Source organism: Scyliorhinus canicula, chromosome 14 (assembly GCF_902713615.1).
Source record: "Scyliorhinus canicula chromosome 14, sScyCan1.1, whole genome shotgun sequence".
Taxonomy (NCBI): Eukaryota; Metazoa; Chordata; class Chondrichthyes; order Carcharhiniformes; family Scyliorhinidae; genus Scyliorhinus; species Scyliorhinus canicula.
Genome location: NC_052159.1, coordinates 74,398,628 through 74,414,750, shown reverse-complemented (window position 1 = coordinate 74,414,750; position 16,123 = coordinate 74,398,628). Strand labels below are relative to the sequence as shown.

General features: G+C 45.5%; 1 protein-coding gene across 1 annotated transcript in view; it reads left to right on the top strand.

Annotated features, from left to right (window-relative positions):
- The window catches only part of LOC119977294 (neuronal PAS domain-containing protein 2-like), a 241,839-nt gene that overhangs the window by 138,394 nt on the left and 87,322 nt on the right, over positions 1 to 16,123 (top strand). The window contains 2 exon segments of the mRNA XM_038818048.1: positions 2,611 to 2,731; positions 5,593 to 5,706. Coding sequence (XP_038673976.1) covers positions 2,611 to 2,731; positions 5,593 to 5,706 — 235 coding nt within the window.

Here is a 16,123-nt window from a genome sequence, read left to right as displayed (position 1 = left end):
GGAGTTTAACCCGGACAAGTGTGAGGTTGTCCATTTTGGAAGGACAAATATGAATGCGGAATACAGGGTTAACGGTAGGGTTCTTGGCAATGTAGAGGAGCAGAGAGATCTTGGGGTCTATGTTCATAGATCTTTGAAAGTTGCCACTCAAGTGGATAGAGCTGTGAAGAAGGCCTATGGTGTGCTAGCGTTCATTAGCAGAGGGATTGAATTTAAGAGCCGTGAGGTGATGATCCAGCTGTACAAAACCTTGGTCAGGCCACATTTGGAGTACTGTGCGCAGTTCTGGTCACCTCATTTTAGGAAGGATGTGGAAGCTTTGGAAAAGGTGCAAAGGAGATTTACCAGGATGTTGCCTGGAATGGAGAGTAGGTCTTACGAGGAAAGGTTGAGGGTGCTAGGCCTTTTCTCATTGGAACGGAGAAGGATGAGGGGCGACTTGATAGAGGTTTATAAGATGATCAGGGGAATAGATAGAGTAGACAGTCAGAGACTTTTTCCCCGGGTAGAACACACCATTACAAGGGGACATAAATTTAAGATAAATGGTGGAAGATGGAGGGGGATGTCAGAGGTAGGTTCTTTACCCAGAGAGTAGTGGGGGCATGGAATGCACTGCCTGTGGAAGTAGTTGATTAGGAAACGTTAGGGACCTTCAAGAGGCTATTGGATAGGTACATGGATTAGGGTAGAATAATGGAGTATAGATTAATTTCTTCTTAAGGGCAGCACGGTAGCATTGTGGATAGCACAATTGCTTCACAGCTCCAGGGTCCCAAGTTCGATTTCGACTTGGGTCACTGTCTGTGTGGAGTCTCCCCGTGTCTGCGTGGGTTTCCTCCGGGTCTCTGGTTTCCTCCTACAGTCCAAAGATGTGCAGGTTGGGTGGATTGGCCATGATAAATTGCCCTTCGTGTCCAAAATTCTATGATTAACCTAGGATAAAAGTTTGGCACAACATCGTGGGCCGAAGGGCCTGTTCTGTGCTGTATTTCTCCCTCGATTATTAGTGTTTGGAATTCTATTCCCCAGCATGGAGTGGAGGCTGGGCCATCGAGTATATTAAAGGTTGTTAGACAGATTTTTGATTGAAAAAGGTGATGGGGCCATGGTGGGAGGTTAGGCAGGAAAGTAGAATTTAGACCAAAAGTAGCTCTGTCATGGTTTATTGAATGGTGGAGCAGGCTCAAGGGACCGAATGGCCTTGTCCTGCTCCTGTTTTGTATGTTCTTACGTAACTACCGAAAGAGTTTCTGCCACTAATTCAAAACTCCCAAAAAAGATTAATAATTATGGTGCTGCTTTTAAGAGAAAAAAACTGAGAATATAAAATTTTTATTCAGATTTCAAATTCAGATATGTACACAGCAAAATGTGTTTTTCAGTTTATTGAGAATCCCTTATTCGGGTTCAGAAAAGGTGTGTAATTCCTATAACTTACCATTGAACTATTACATTGCTGGTAAGTATCACAAAATAAACCAAATTCACAATATTCTAACATATTTGTCTGCCTTTTTAAAAATATTTGGACAGAAATGCTACTATTTTCCATTTGCTTTTGTAAATTAAATTCAAATTTGCGTGCTGCTTTTAAAGTTGAACATAACCGTGACTGCTGCTTTACTTATCAGACTCCACACGTATGAACAGGAGCATAAGCAATGGGAGTAGACTATTCAGCTCCTCAACTCTGCTCTGTCAGTCAGACAATGGCTGACCTGCAACTCAATTCCATTTAGAACATAGAACATACAGTGCAGAAGGAGGCCATTTGACCCATCGAGTTTGCACCGACCCACTTAAGCCCTCACTTCCACCCTATCCCTGTAACCCGATAACCCCGTTAGGTGTTTAGCTGCTGTTGTATAAAGAGTCAACGGTTCTACTCCTTTTCCACAAACACCTTTAATTTACTTCAACAGACACTGCACAAAACTCTAAAATCACATCACCTGACACAAAGGCCACCTGAAGCCCCTTCACATAATCAGTGTCAATTATTGGATACTTAACATAAATGAGACAACTAATTGGAATGTCTCGTAACCCATTACTTAACAGTCTCCCCTTCCTTGGAGAAAAAAGTAATTAGGTGAAAACAAAATTACAAGAAACTCAAAAACACACACGCAATTTCCCCCCTTCATTGTTTTTTTGTTTTTGGAAGAAAAAACAAGCAGTCACAGAAACATCATTAACAAAATCCAAAAGTATGTGTGAGCTAGGTCCTCTTTTTGTAAAACAGTCTGACAATTGATAGCTACTGTCGACCCATTTAATTTTTGCTATCTCCCCTCTATCCATTTACTTTTCAAAACTATACATTATCCCTTTGACCGCTGAATACTTCAAAGGTTGTCATTTTGTTTCCTTTGTATCATTGCTGTCAATTTCTTGACTAATAAATATAAAGTTATATAATCATAAAATGTTTCAAATTTCATTTATACTGGATTCAACTTCACAATTTTCAGAACTTGGATATTTAACGTTATATCATATTTAATAAAGAAGGTGAAGCAATCATCATAGTGTTTTCAGATTGATTTTTCAACCAGTAGTGTTATTGCACCAAATTTGACTATCTTTTCTTCTCTTTTTTTCTAGTCTGATTTTATTGATCAGAATTTATTAAACTTCCTCCCAGAACAGGAACATGGAGCAATATTTAAATTGCTGTCCTCTCATACGTTAGTGACGGACGCTGTTTTGCCAGACTATTTAAACTGTGAGTTTCCTTATACATAAAAGAATGTGTAACCTATTATTTTAGCATTTAATCCATTCAACAATTAGATTTGTTAGATTTGTATAACATTCCCTAAATTAAATCCCAAGCTGAATAAGAGTGCAACAAGCGGAACCAAGATGTAGAGAGGGAGAAGAAAGAAAGGCCCTGTGTGGTTTGGAGATGGGGCTATCCAGAAAGCAATGGAATGGTGGCTGAATAACTAAAAGGTCATCCTGATAATCGAGTAGGAAAAAACAAAATGAACAATAATGCAGAGACAGAGAAGTGAAGGATATAGGATGGGACATCCATCTGAAGAATGTTACTGAAATAGGATGAGGAAGGTTGTGAATAGATTTGAAGTTAAGGAAACTGAAATCCATTTATTGTGGTCAAGGTATGGAGTGCCATTTGCTAAAGACTGGAGTGTGCAGTTGCTTCACAGCTCCAGGGTCCCGAGTTCGATTCCCGGCTTGGTTCACTGTCTCGGCGGAGTCTGCACGTTCTCCCAGTGTCTGCGTGGATTTCCTCCGGGTGCTCCGGTTTCCTCCCGCAGTCCAAAGATGTGCAGGTTAGGTGGATTGGCCATGCTAAATTGTCCTTGGTGTACAAAAAAGGTTCGATGGGGTTACTGAGTTATGAGGATGGGGTGGGCTTAAGCGGGGTGCTCTTTCCAAGGGCTGGTGCCAACTCGATGGGCCAAATGGCCTCCTGCTGCACTGTAAATTCTATGATTCTATGAAGACTTTGCAATAGAGGACAGCACCATTCGAGATTAGCTGGGGTTTATAAAGGCTGCAAGTTAGAATTGGAGTCAAAGATTGTTAACAAATTTTTCCCCAAACTAGCCATTGGAATTGATGGTGATCACAAAGAAGGAGAATTGAGAGCCATAGGTACATTTGGAAAGCAATCCCTGTGCTGGTCATTTAAGTCATCAGCAGAAAACACATATATGATAAACAGGAGGTAAAGTATTTTATGGGACCCTGGGAGCACTGAAGGTGACTAAGAGCATAGGACGAGATGCTGATGTGGGACCTGATATTCCTCTCACCCTGGTGTCCAGGGAACACTCATTTCCCATTGGCTGGAGAAAGGAAAAATGAGGTAGAAGCCTAAAATGTTAGTTCGCCATCTCCATGGATTTCCAGAGCTTCCACCAAGAAGTAAACTTGGAGCTATAATAGTATTTAGGCAGGATGGGGCCTCCAGCCTCATTCCATTGTGCTTGTATACTCAGGGTTTCCTGTCTATAATGACACCCGGAGAAGCTGGCAGTGGCATTCACCCCTGGATCCTCTTCAGGGGGCAACTGTTTGAAGGGGACAGGCAGCTTGGCAAAGAAGGACAAACCAGATGAGTGGCTGAGTGTGTTTCTTAACATCCTGCTTGATTTTCAGGCTGGGAGGTCTGCTGATTGCTGTTCCTCTAAGTTTAATCACCAAAACAATAGTAGCACCATCATTACTGAGTCAGAGACTGTGGGTTCAAGTTCCACTCCAGAAACTTAAATCTAGATGAACATTTCAGTGTGATATTAAAGGAGTGCTGCTTGCCAATTCTTGATGACAGATTTGCAGTTTGTTTTACACTCACCCTGTTTTTTTCAAATATCCCCCATTTCCTGCAGAATCGTAGAATGGTAACACCACAGCAAGAGGCCATTCAGCCCATAGGGTCTGTGCTGGTTATGTGAAAGAACAATTAACCTAGTGCCATACCCTGCTCTCTGCACATCTTCCTTTTAGATAATAACCCAATTCCCTCACGAACTTGACTGAATCTGCCTCCACCACAGTCTCAAGCAATGTACTCCAGATACAAACCATTTTTTGTGTAAAAATACTTTTCCTCGTGTTCCCATTGCTTCTTTTGCTAATTACCTTAAATCTGTACCCTCTGGTTCTTGATCCTTCCATGAATGGGAACAGTTGCTCCCTTTCCACTCTGTTCAGAACCATCACGATTTTGAATACCACTTTCAGATCTATCAATCTTCCCTTCTCCAGGGAGAGCAGTCCCAACCTCCCCAATCTATTATGCAACTTAAGTTTCTCATTCCAGGAATTATTCTATTAATCTTTTCAACACCTCTCTAATGTCTTCACATCCTTCCAAAAGTACGCTGCCCAGAACTGGACATAAATATTCCAGTAGAGGCTGAACCAGTGGTTTATAAAGATTTAACATAACTTTCAGAAGTTTCCCAACATCGTACGCCCATGTTACCAGTTTTTCACTGTTGCATTAAAACTAGTTTTTCGACAACTCGTCAATGGAAGCTGATATTCTAGCTCTTAAATTTGTTTCCTGAAATACTAGTTTGCCTTTATGTAGTGCATCCCCAAATGACATAAGCTTATCTTGGCAGCTACAGCAATTGTACAGTACTACCGAGAGTGAGACTCCAAGACGCATTTAGTGAAGGATATGGTCCCTGGCTCAAGTTATGAGGAAGGGGTTTATTTAAATAATTAGAGGAGACTTCCAACTACCGGTTGCAAAATTTCCCGTCTGATGGGTGGTAACAAAACCCAAAGGTTACAGACAAAAAAATGGTGCATTTCCCTGATGGGAAAACATTAATCTCAGAATAAAAGTTTAGGAAAGTCAGAAAGCCCAACTGTCCACTCTTCCCTGATTGAATTTAGGCTGCATGATACATGGGATGGAAACCTGGTGAGTCCACATTCTATCATAATTTGCAGCCCTTTACCACCCGTATGGTTGAGCTGCACAATAATATAGTGCCCTGGCTTATCAACAGTAATTTAAAGCCCAGATATATATGGAAAGAAAGCACATGCACTTGTGTAACTTTGATTTAATCAAGAACGTAACATTTTTATTTCAAGCTGAGAACTCCTTTGAGTTTTCCTGTCATCTGCTGCGAGGGACATTGGACCCAAATGAGCCTCCTACTTATGAATATCTAAGATTTGTGGGAAATTTCCAGTCTTATGATGGTGGTGAGTGTTGGGATTTAGTTATGATCCATTATTTCAGACTAAAATAGTTTTAAAAATTAATTTGCAAAACATGCATTGTACTTTGCATAATAGCACAAACAAGTAGAAAAGTAAATGGTTTAAAAGTTGGGGTTGAAGAGAAAAGGACGAATAAAATCACTAAGCCAAATTATTTATTTTACAAATGCCTTCATTCAAGCAATTATCAGAACTAACAAAATTAATTTGAACATAAAAGCAAAACCAAAATCCGAAATCAAAATAGAAAATGCTGAAAACACCCAAAACGTGTAGCAAAACGTGAAGCAGCACGTGTAGCAAAGCGTGAAGCAGCACGTGTAGCAAAACGTGAAGCAGCACGTTTAGCAAAACATGAAGCAGCACGTGTAGCAAAACGTGAAGCAGCACGTGTAGCAAAACGTGAAGCAGCACGTGTAGCAAAACATGAAGCAGCACGTGTAGAGAGAGAAACTGAGTCAATGGCCTGACTTTAAATTCACTCAAAACTCGTTCGCTTACACAGTCTTCAAGTCAATGGATCTTTTGCCAGAACTGGAACAAGTTAGAGATGTAATAGGATTTGAGCAAGTACAGAGGTCGGGAAAGAGGAACGGCAGATGAACAAAAGGGAAGATCACCTATTGGGAGAAGGGAGGAGAAACTAAATGACAAAACAGGTGATGGTGCAAGACAAAAAGTAATGATAATAGGACCAAAAGATGGGTCTAGATGAGATGTAAATGGGAAAAACAAATCACCACCTGCTGTCTGAACAAGTGGGGACATAGATTATGAAATTGTTGAATTTAGTGTTGGGTCCCAACGGCTTTGAATTGCCACATTGAAAGAAAAGGTTGTGTTCCTTAAGCTTATGCAGACTTAATTGAAACAGTAGAGGTAAGGCTGAAGACAAATGGGGAAGAGAATTAATACTGTATGTTAACTGACTGGAAGCTCGAAACCATGTGCGGATTGAATGGAAATGTTTCACAAAGCAATCATACCAAAGCAGAGAAGATGATGGACAGAATTTAACTGAAAAATTTCTAAGTTCATTTGTGGTGGGTTTTTCAGGGAGTTTCCCTGGTTTAAACCCTACTCAGGCAGGTGTCATTTGGTACTGTCCCTTTTGGGCGAGATTATGACTCCGATGCCTCGCGGAACTTGGGTATATCCCGTGAGGCATCAAGGCTGTCGGAAAGCCAGCAAGAGGCCTTTCCAGGGATCTACCAGCCGCATTGCACTCGAGCGAGAACGCAACGCGGCCAGTAGATCGTGCCCGATATTGTGAGTAGCGAATATAACATAATAAATTTTAAAATAAACATGTAAATCATGATTCACCTGGAAGGAATGTTTGGGATCTTAGATGGTGAGAAGGGAAGAAGTAAAAGTGCAGATTTTATGGCCGGAATTCTCCGGTATCCAGCGGGCCGGCCGGACCGGCGCCAAGGAGTGGTATAACCACTCCAGTGTCGAGCCGCCCAGAAGATGCGGAATCCTCCTCACCTTCAGGGGCTAGGCCGGCGCCGGCAGGGTTGGCGCCGTGCCAACCGGCACTGAAGGGCCTCCGCCGGCTGGCGCGAGTTGGCGCATGCACGGGAGCGCCAGGAGGATCCAGCATGATCCCAGCGCATTCGCAGGGGGTTTCTTCTCCGCGCCGGCCATGGCGGAGCTTTACAGCGGCCGGCGCGGAGGGAAAACGTGCCCCCCACGCACAGTCCCGCCGGCAGATCGGTGGGTCCCGATCATGGGCCAGGCCACTGTGCCCCCCCGCCCCCCAGGCCAGATACCCCCGCACCCCCCCAAGGACTCCGAGGGCCGCCTGCAGAGCCAGGTCCCACCGGTAAGAACCTTGTGTAATTTACGCCAGTGGGACTGACTGAAAACAGGCGCCCGCTCGATCCATCACAGAGCGGAGAATTGCCAGGGGGGCTGCTGCCAACGCCCCGACCGGCGCTGCGCGATTCCCGCCCCCGCCTAAAAAACCATGCCGGAGAATTCGGCAGCCGGCGGCGGGGTGGGATTCACACCGCCCCCCGGCGATTCCCCGGCCCGGCGGGGGGTCGGAGAATCCCGGCCTATATGTCCAGCACTTGCACAGGAAGGTGTCGTGGGATATGGAGGGGGTGTTGAATGAGAACCAGAGGAACTCCATTGTGTGGGAGAACTTGCAGACTCCACACAGACAGTGACTCAAGCTGGGAATCAAACCAGGGTCTCATATTCTCCGGCACTCACAGGTTCCAAGACTTTTCAGTGCCTCTGCATGACTGGATGGCTGGCTGAGGATAAAGGATACCCTCTAAAAAGATGGCTAATGAATTATATAAGACTTCCTCAAACCCCTTGCTGAAGAGAGGTACAACATAAGTCCTGCCTCCACGATGTCCATGATCGAGAGGACTTCTCAAAATGATGTTCCATTGCCTGCACCGGTCTTGGGGATCATTTCAATATTCACTGGATCACTGTTCCTCATTGTTGTTGTGTCCCGTGCCATGCACAATCTGGCTCATCCTTGGGATGTTCAGATGGAGGTGGTTTACTGGGATGGACAGCCACAGATGTTTGATGACTCACACACAGACTCTGGAGATGAACTTGAACGGTCATAGGGCCATGTTGAGGTGTCAGCAGGGCAGAAGGTAATGTCCTGCTGAGGTCACTGTCAGTATGTGGGCTTGCAGGTCTGAACACAACTTCAGGAGCCCTTGCTCAAGCTGCTGGAAATGACAGTTGCCAATCTATTGATGAAGGAAGCCAAATTCAGAGGAGAAGGTGACTGCAGCACTTATGTATGCGCTCCTCCATTACGCAGACTAGGACAATCACACCCTCTGGAAGCTCTGTGAGATCTCGACATACCTCTGGCTGGATATCCAGCATTTACTGCCTGCTGGAAACTCAAGAGGCTCAGACTCTGTCTGGAGCCCGGCATAATCCTGATCTCCTCCAAATGTCAGAGTCCTGGGCACCTTCAGTCTCCGACAGCTGCTCAGGCAATTGTGATGTGTCGCACTCAGACTGCGCTAGTGTCTGTATGGGTGTGCTCAAGCCCACTGAGGTGCCAGTATCTGAGGTGGCGCAAGGTGCAGGGCAAGGCTGTGTTGTGGCAGCATCTGAGAGATGCTCCTCTTATCTTAATAGTGGACCATCTGGATAATCGATTGGTCTGGCTGGTGACCCTACTGCTGGATGTAAAACGGCAGGGAATAAACATGAGCTTTAAAGAAGCAGAGTAAACGGCTGTTGAAGCATCCTACACATGGGCGTGGTGCAATTCACAAATATAAGCATGCAGGATAACAAAGACCACTCACCATAACTTTGCATTCCCTGCCCCTGAGCCCTTCATTTCTCATTCCCCCACCCACACCATTTACAATGTATCCCCTTTACTCTCACCATATCAGAACCCCCCACCTCTCCTCGACCAGCAGATATCTTCTCCTGCTCACATGCCAACCCTGGAATGTGTATAGGTCCTTCCTGTTTATTCCCTGTTTATTCCTTTATTTCCCCTTTCTTTTATTCTGCTGTTGCACTTTGGATGCCATGAACGATTAATGAGCCTGCAAGTGGCCTCTACCTTTAATTCAAACAGAAGAATCGAGAAGGCTGTGCTGATTTAAATTGGTGATTGCAGACTATCAGTGAGGACTCGGTGTGATTGATTTGGCTGATGGACAACGAATTGGCCCAAAAGGTTGTGATGTGCCTGGTAACAGGTGGTGATTGGATCTGATCCCGCTGGAATATTTTCAGAGTCACAAGGTTTTTAGTTTGGTTTCAATTTGACTCCTGGCAGCTTAGAGAGAAGACCCACTGTCTCTCCTCTCCGTTTTTTTCCAGAAAGGCTGTGTTTCTGAATTGGCAGAAAGCCTGGATGAATCTATTTACAGGAAAACCATTACTGGATGTGCAGGCAAAGTCCAGAATCTGTTAACTCTCCCCAGAAAAACTGGCATAAATTGACTATATTTCTCCAGAAAGCCTGATGCCTGTGAGTGTTACTTTCTCTACACTACAGAAGCCTGGAGATGAACCACATACTGATCTGAAAGCAAGGTTGGAGGAAACAAAGTCTCTGCCTCTCCAGGAAAGATGCTTTTAGAAACTGCAAGATAAACAGTAAAGGCTGAAACACAAATACTGTAATCTACAAGCTTACTGTGAAGAAAGCATACTCGGAACCATCATCTGAAGCAAAGATTCTTTTCTCTTGCACATATGTTTTTTTCCCTTTTTCAACCCTCCATGTTTGTCTTTCTTATGTGTGTATATAGAGGGTGGGGAGGCGGAGAGGCAAGTTAAAGTAAGAGTTACGTACTTATTAATATTTAACCAACTGTATTTGCTATGTATTTCAGCCAAAATCTTGTTATAAATGAACAGTAACTGTGTTTCAACTTACAACCATGGTGACTGTAATTATTGGACAGTCAGAGGCCAAAGACTTTGGGTATTTTTGTAAGAATTATTGGTTATTTCACTTTTGTCCTGACTCCGATATGAGTGGGGCTGGAATTGACCGCGCACTTTCCCAGGGTGTCGTAAATCTCCCCCTCCATCAGGGTCAGAACTGCCAGATCTGGAACTCCGCCACTTGTACGGTTATGTTCCTGCGCATTGTGCTTCCTCTTCTCATGTGAACACAAGAACACATTTATGAGTTCCTATTCTATATGGCTGAAGATTACATGCCTCCTCCCCAACATCAATAGTCCATGTGCTCAACGCATTGCAGGATGTTTCCCATCTGGAGGTGCCTGTCATCCGACTCAGACCTAAACAACTTTGATCTCCATTGCCACTCGAGCTGCTCGTGTACCACCTTCCAGCCCCACCACATACATGCCCACCCACATACATTCATTCAAATTGCAAGGTGCCTCCCATACTCACCCTTGCAGAGCGGAGAAGGTAATATACCCTCTTCCGACACTGCACTCAAGTCCTATGCATATAGCACAACTGTTCACTATCATTGCCACTTCTGTCCACATTTTCTTGGTTAAATGTGGAGGCTTCCTGTTGCCATCACCTAGCAACAGTATCTCACCTTGATCGCTGATTGACTGCAGAAGGGACCGCAAGCAATCATCGGAGAAATGACTCGGAGCTCCTTCGTGCAAGAAACAATGCTGAGTGCAGCCTTTGGCCGGGGCTCTAAAAAATCCCAGAGTGCCGTGAGATAGTGGGTTTGTTTGAAGTGCTACAAGTACCAGTAACGACCCTGCTCATCCCGCACATAACAGACTCTTTTTTTTAGTTCGATCTCACCCCATGTTTTGGATTTTGCTTGTATTTGTAGCAGACTGGAGTGCCAACTGAATGAAAAGGAAAATGTTATCTAAATCAGAGAAGAATATCAATGATTTTGCATTAAAAGCTAGCACATTACTATCAATGATAATTATGCAAATGTAATAATATATCCGTGGATAGGATGCAGGAATAGGTTTAGTAACCAGAAAAACTGTGAGTATGCATCTTACAGGGGAACCTTATCTTTTTTAAAAATTCTGTTCCCTAATTGCAGCCAACCAGATTGAAGGCTGGTTGGCCGTTGGGCAGGTAGGCCAAAGGCTTCAGCCTGGGAACTGGCATCAGCAGAGGATCTGGCATCAGTTATGGGCAAAGTGAACACAAGGAGATCAGTCAGATTGTGGACGTGAGGTTGGGCAATCAAGCTGGTTCTTTTTAATGTTTTAAGAACCAACATAACTCCTTAATCACAGGTACGGTTAGCCACAGCTCCAACCATCCCTATTAATACCAGTGGGTGGTTGGTTTCAGGTTGTCCATTCCATAGTATTTAACACCCCACCTGCCATGGAAGGAGATTTAATATCACTCCAAATGTCAACATTTAATGCATAAAAGTTCAATGATCCATTATAGCAAAAATAAGGTCAACTGGTGCCAACCCTTCCCTAACAGTACTTGTACTGTACCTGGGACCAAAATAACAGTTACTGTATTTGCCTGATTATAAGACACACAGGACTGTAAGACACAAGGGGCTGGATTCTCTGATTCTGCAGCTATGTCCCCATGCCGATGTGGGAACAGTGGTGTTTTATGGCAGAACAAATGGCGGAAAACAGTCACAGATTCCCTGTTTTGCTGCAGGCTAGCATGCTGGCAGCATAGAGTACCCGGCTCTAGCTGCCAATACACCCCGGAGAATTGCCGGGTCCGTGGCCATGCATGCGCACGGCGGTGGCCTGCAGCGGCCCCACCGTGCTATATGACAGAGGCAGCTCGTGGACCCGGCCCACGAAATAGTGCCCCCCCCCTTTAGCCGGCTCGCACGTCTCGGACCAACCCTCCATGGTGCCTTCAGCCCCTATTACAGTTACCCCCCTGCCTGCGGATCGGCCCTCTCCCAACTGGCCTGAGTCCGCAGCCGTCATGCCGAGTTCCCGACAGATGGGACCACACGTGACCCACGCCGTCGGGAGCTCGACTGGTCGGGGGTGGAGCATTGGGGGACAGGCATCTGGCAATGTCCTGAGGCCATCGACATGTGGCGCGGCGTACCCCAAGAGTAAGCCGCTTTGGAGCAGTGATGGGGAATGTTTGCATCTGAGAGCAGTGATGGGGAATGTTTGGGCTTCTACAATTAGTAAAACTTGGTGCTGCATGTTGTTTTTGCTCTGTAATGGTCAATATTAATAGGTAAACATCATGCCACATGTTGCTTTTTCCGCTTTCGCGATGCGCCGCCCCCGATTTGGTCAGAAACTTGGATTCTGCGGCTGATCGCCGAATGCGATTTCGGCTTCGGCGACTGGAGAATCCAGCCCAAGATCTTTTTTTCAAAAGCAATGAAAAAATATTTTATTGAATATAGGTACTTAGCCTCAAGGAACTAAATCTGAAATAAAAAACGGAAATGCTGGATAGACTTGGCACAGTTAACGCTTCCAGTCTATATGACCCTTCTGCAGAACTTCAATTGACTTCAATTTTGCTGTTGCTCCTTGTTGCCACGCTCAGTCAACTGCTGCCTTGATGTAGAGGGCAGTCACACTAACCTCATATCTTCAGTTCAGTTCTTTTGTCCATGTTTGCACCAAGGATGTAATGAAGTCAGAAACTGAGTGGTCTTGTCGAAACCTAAACTGAGCATCAGTGCGCAGGTTATTGCTGAGTAGGTGCCATTTTGTAGTATTTTAGTGATGACCAAGAGTAGACCAGTTGGATGGTAATTGACTGGATTGTATTTGTCCTGTCTTTTTGAGGACAAGATATACCGAGGCAATTTTCCACCTTGCTGGGTAGATGCCAATGTTGTAGTTGTCCCAATAGCTTGGCTAGGGACATGGCTAGTTCGGGAGCACGAGCCTTTAGTTTTACTACTGGGATATTGTCAGGGCCCATAGCTTTTGCAGTGTCCAGTGCCTTCAGCCAGTTCTTAATATCACGTGGAGAGAGTTAAATTGGCTAAAAGCTGGCATTTTTGATTCTGGGAACCTCGGAAAGAGGCTCAGGTTGATCATCTACTTGACACTTCTGGCTGAAAATTGTTATAAATGCTTCAACCTTGTCTTTTGTACCGAGGTGCTTGGGCTCCTCAATCATAGAGGATGAGAATATTTGAGAGCCTCCTCCTCTGGTTAATTGCTTAATTGTCCACCAATATTTACTGCTAAATCTAACAGGACAGTAGGGCTTTGATATGATCCCTTAATTGTCAAATCGTGCTTTGGAACTTCACAGGGTTGACACCTTGGGTGCAATTCACCCAAAAAATGACTAAGGGCGGGATTCAGTGGACTCAAGTAAAATTCTGCTGAACAGCACATTTATCAGGGTGTTTCATTTCTCTACACCAAGGCCACACTTAGAGGCATTTCCTGCTGGCGAGCTGAAAGGCTCCTTGCAGATCGGGCCACCATTTTATTCTGGCAGCCCCGACAACCCACCCCCTCGCTTCTTTAAGGTCCCCCGCACTTTTATGTTCCCCCCCCCCCCCCCCCCCCCCCCCCCCCCACCCATGCCCCCGAACATTGGGGAGGTCCCCGAGAACCCCCAAGCTACCTGGCAAGGCCCCCCATTCCCGAGCCTGACCCCGGCACTGCCAACCTGGCACCTGGGCATCCTGGCACTTCCAGCCTAACACCCTGGCAGTGCCATGTGGGCACCCTGGCAGATCCAGATATGTATTTACCCACACTTAGTCATTTTTGGGGAGTTTCTCACAGGTCAATCCCATACTTACAATTTTTCTCTGCAGCGGAGAATTAAACTCATCAGACTGGCGACTCCAAAAAAGGGTGCCTCGATCTCAAAGTGAGGTTGAGGATCCCACACAAACCCCCCCCCCCCCCCCCAACCAGGGACATTGTGACCCCCCCGCTGACAAGGGCAATATCCCTAACCCGACCCCTGAAAGGCAACCTCACCTGGATCAATAAATGTTAGCATGAGCTCCCCCCACCACCACTACACCTAGGCCTGAGGGTGACCCTGTCCCACACCCATACGGCCTTTTGGACATCTTGACATCCCTCCCCTCCCCCAAAAGGAACATACCCCGCTATGGAGGTCACTGAGTTTCCCCCATTTCAGGCACCCCTGTTTCAGACCCCCATTTCAGGCCCTCCTGTTTCAGTACACTCCCCTTCACCCTCCCAACCCTCATTATTTCCCCCCTCAATGGACACGCCCCCTCAGGCTCTGTCTCTTGGCACTGCCAACTTGGCACCCTGGCACTGCCAACCTGGCATATTGGCACTGCCCCTGACATCCTGGCAGTGCCAACCTGGTGACCACCTGGAGAGCGCCATGGCCTTCGAGACCCCCAGAGTGTCCATCACACCTGGCCTCCGCTTGTGGAGAGCAGTACTAATCGGCACCCGGTGAGGCCCCGCCGGCGAGGCCAATGACTTCCAGAAGACTGCTTCCTCAAACCGGCCGTGCAAATTTAGAGGAACTTAATATCTCATTTAAATATGATTATCTGGATCACGCCCAATGAGGGCGTAATCCAAAACTTCCTGGCGCTGCAAGTCGGGTGACTCCCATGCGGCTCAGAGCCAGCGTGAGCCCGTTTTGGGCCTCTCTGGGATCTTCGGGATCGGCATTCTGTTGCTGTTGATGGCCCACAGTGCTTTTATAGATATCCAATTTTGAAATGCTGGATATGTTTCAAAGCTACGCCATTTAGCACAGTGGTAACATTACACGACACAATGGAGGGTATTATGGGGCATGAAACCATTTGATATTAAACCATATTTAGATGTGTAGGGCAGCATGGTGGTGCAGTGGTTAGCACTGCTGCCTCACAGCGTCCCAGGTTCGATCCTGGCTCTGGGTCACTGCCCGTGTGGAGTTTGCACATTCTCCCCATGTTTGTGTGGGTCTCGCCCCCACAACCCAAAGAAGTGCAGGGTAGGTGGATTGGCCACGCTAAATTGCCCCTGAATTGGAAAAAAAATTAGTTGGGCACACTAAATTTATATTTTAAAAAAATTTTAAAATAATATTTCGATGCATATTTTACAGCTTTTAAAATAGGTGAATGTAGTTTGAATAGTAGTAGTTTAAAGTTATCCGAGATAAACTTTCAGGCATGAAAGGTAAACCGTGTCACATCGTGGCAACCCTCCTGATCAATCACAAATAATAAAAGGCTAATTGTTCTTACAGCCTTGTCCGATCAAAGTAACAAACAGGCAGGGAGTATCCTGCTGTGAGCCGCAGAATGTCACACTATAGTGATGTGGTCCATCTGTCGTGCTTCCATTGTGTTTATGCTTTAACTGATTTGGTTAACTTTTAAATTGTATTTGTAAGATTGTATTTATGCTTTAATTGATGGAGATACAAATTGTGCTGCAAACCCTTGTGCGGGAGGAAGAGTCCTTGGAAGGGCAGCAGAGACTAAGCTTCCAACCATATTGAATAAAGACTTTTAGTCACTGGAACTCTCACACTCAAGTGGTCTCATCTTTTAGCCACAGTATCCTCAGTGGGGATCTCCAGAAGGACTTCAGAGATCACTTCATCCAATGCTTTCATGGACAGATATATTTGTTAATGGTGGATTGGTGAGGGAGAGATCAAGTAAGGTTTTCCCTCTTGTTGGTTCCCTCACCGTCTACCACAGACCCAGTTTAACAGACTTCAGGACTTGGCCAGCATGGTCAGTCATGGTGCTACCAAGTCAGTCTTGGTAATGGCCATTGAAGTCCCCCACCCTGGACTACATTCTGTGTCGTTGCTACCCTCAGTGCTTCTTCCAAGTGGAGTTCAGCATGGAGGAGTACTCATTCCTCAACTGGGGTGGAATTCATCGGAAGCTTTCCTTGTCCCTGTCTGACCTGATGCCATGGGATTTCATGGGGCACAGAATCAATGTTGAAGGCTCCCAGGGCAACTGAGTTGGATCTGCCAGTGG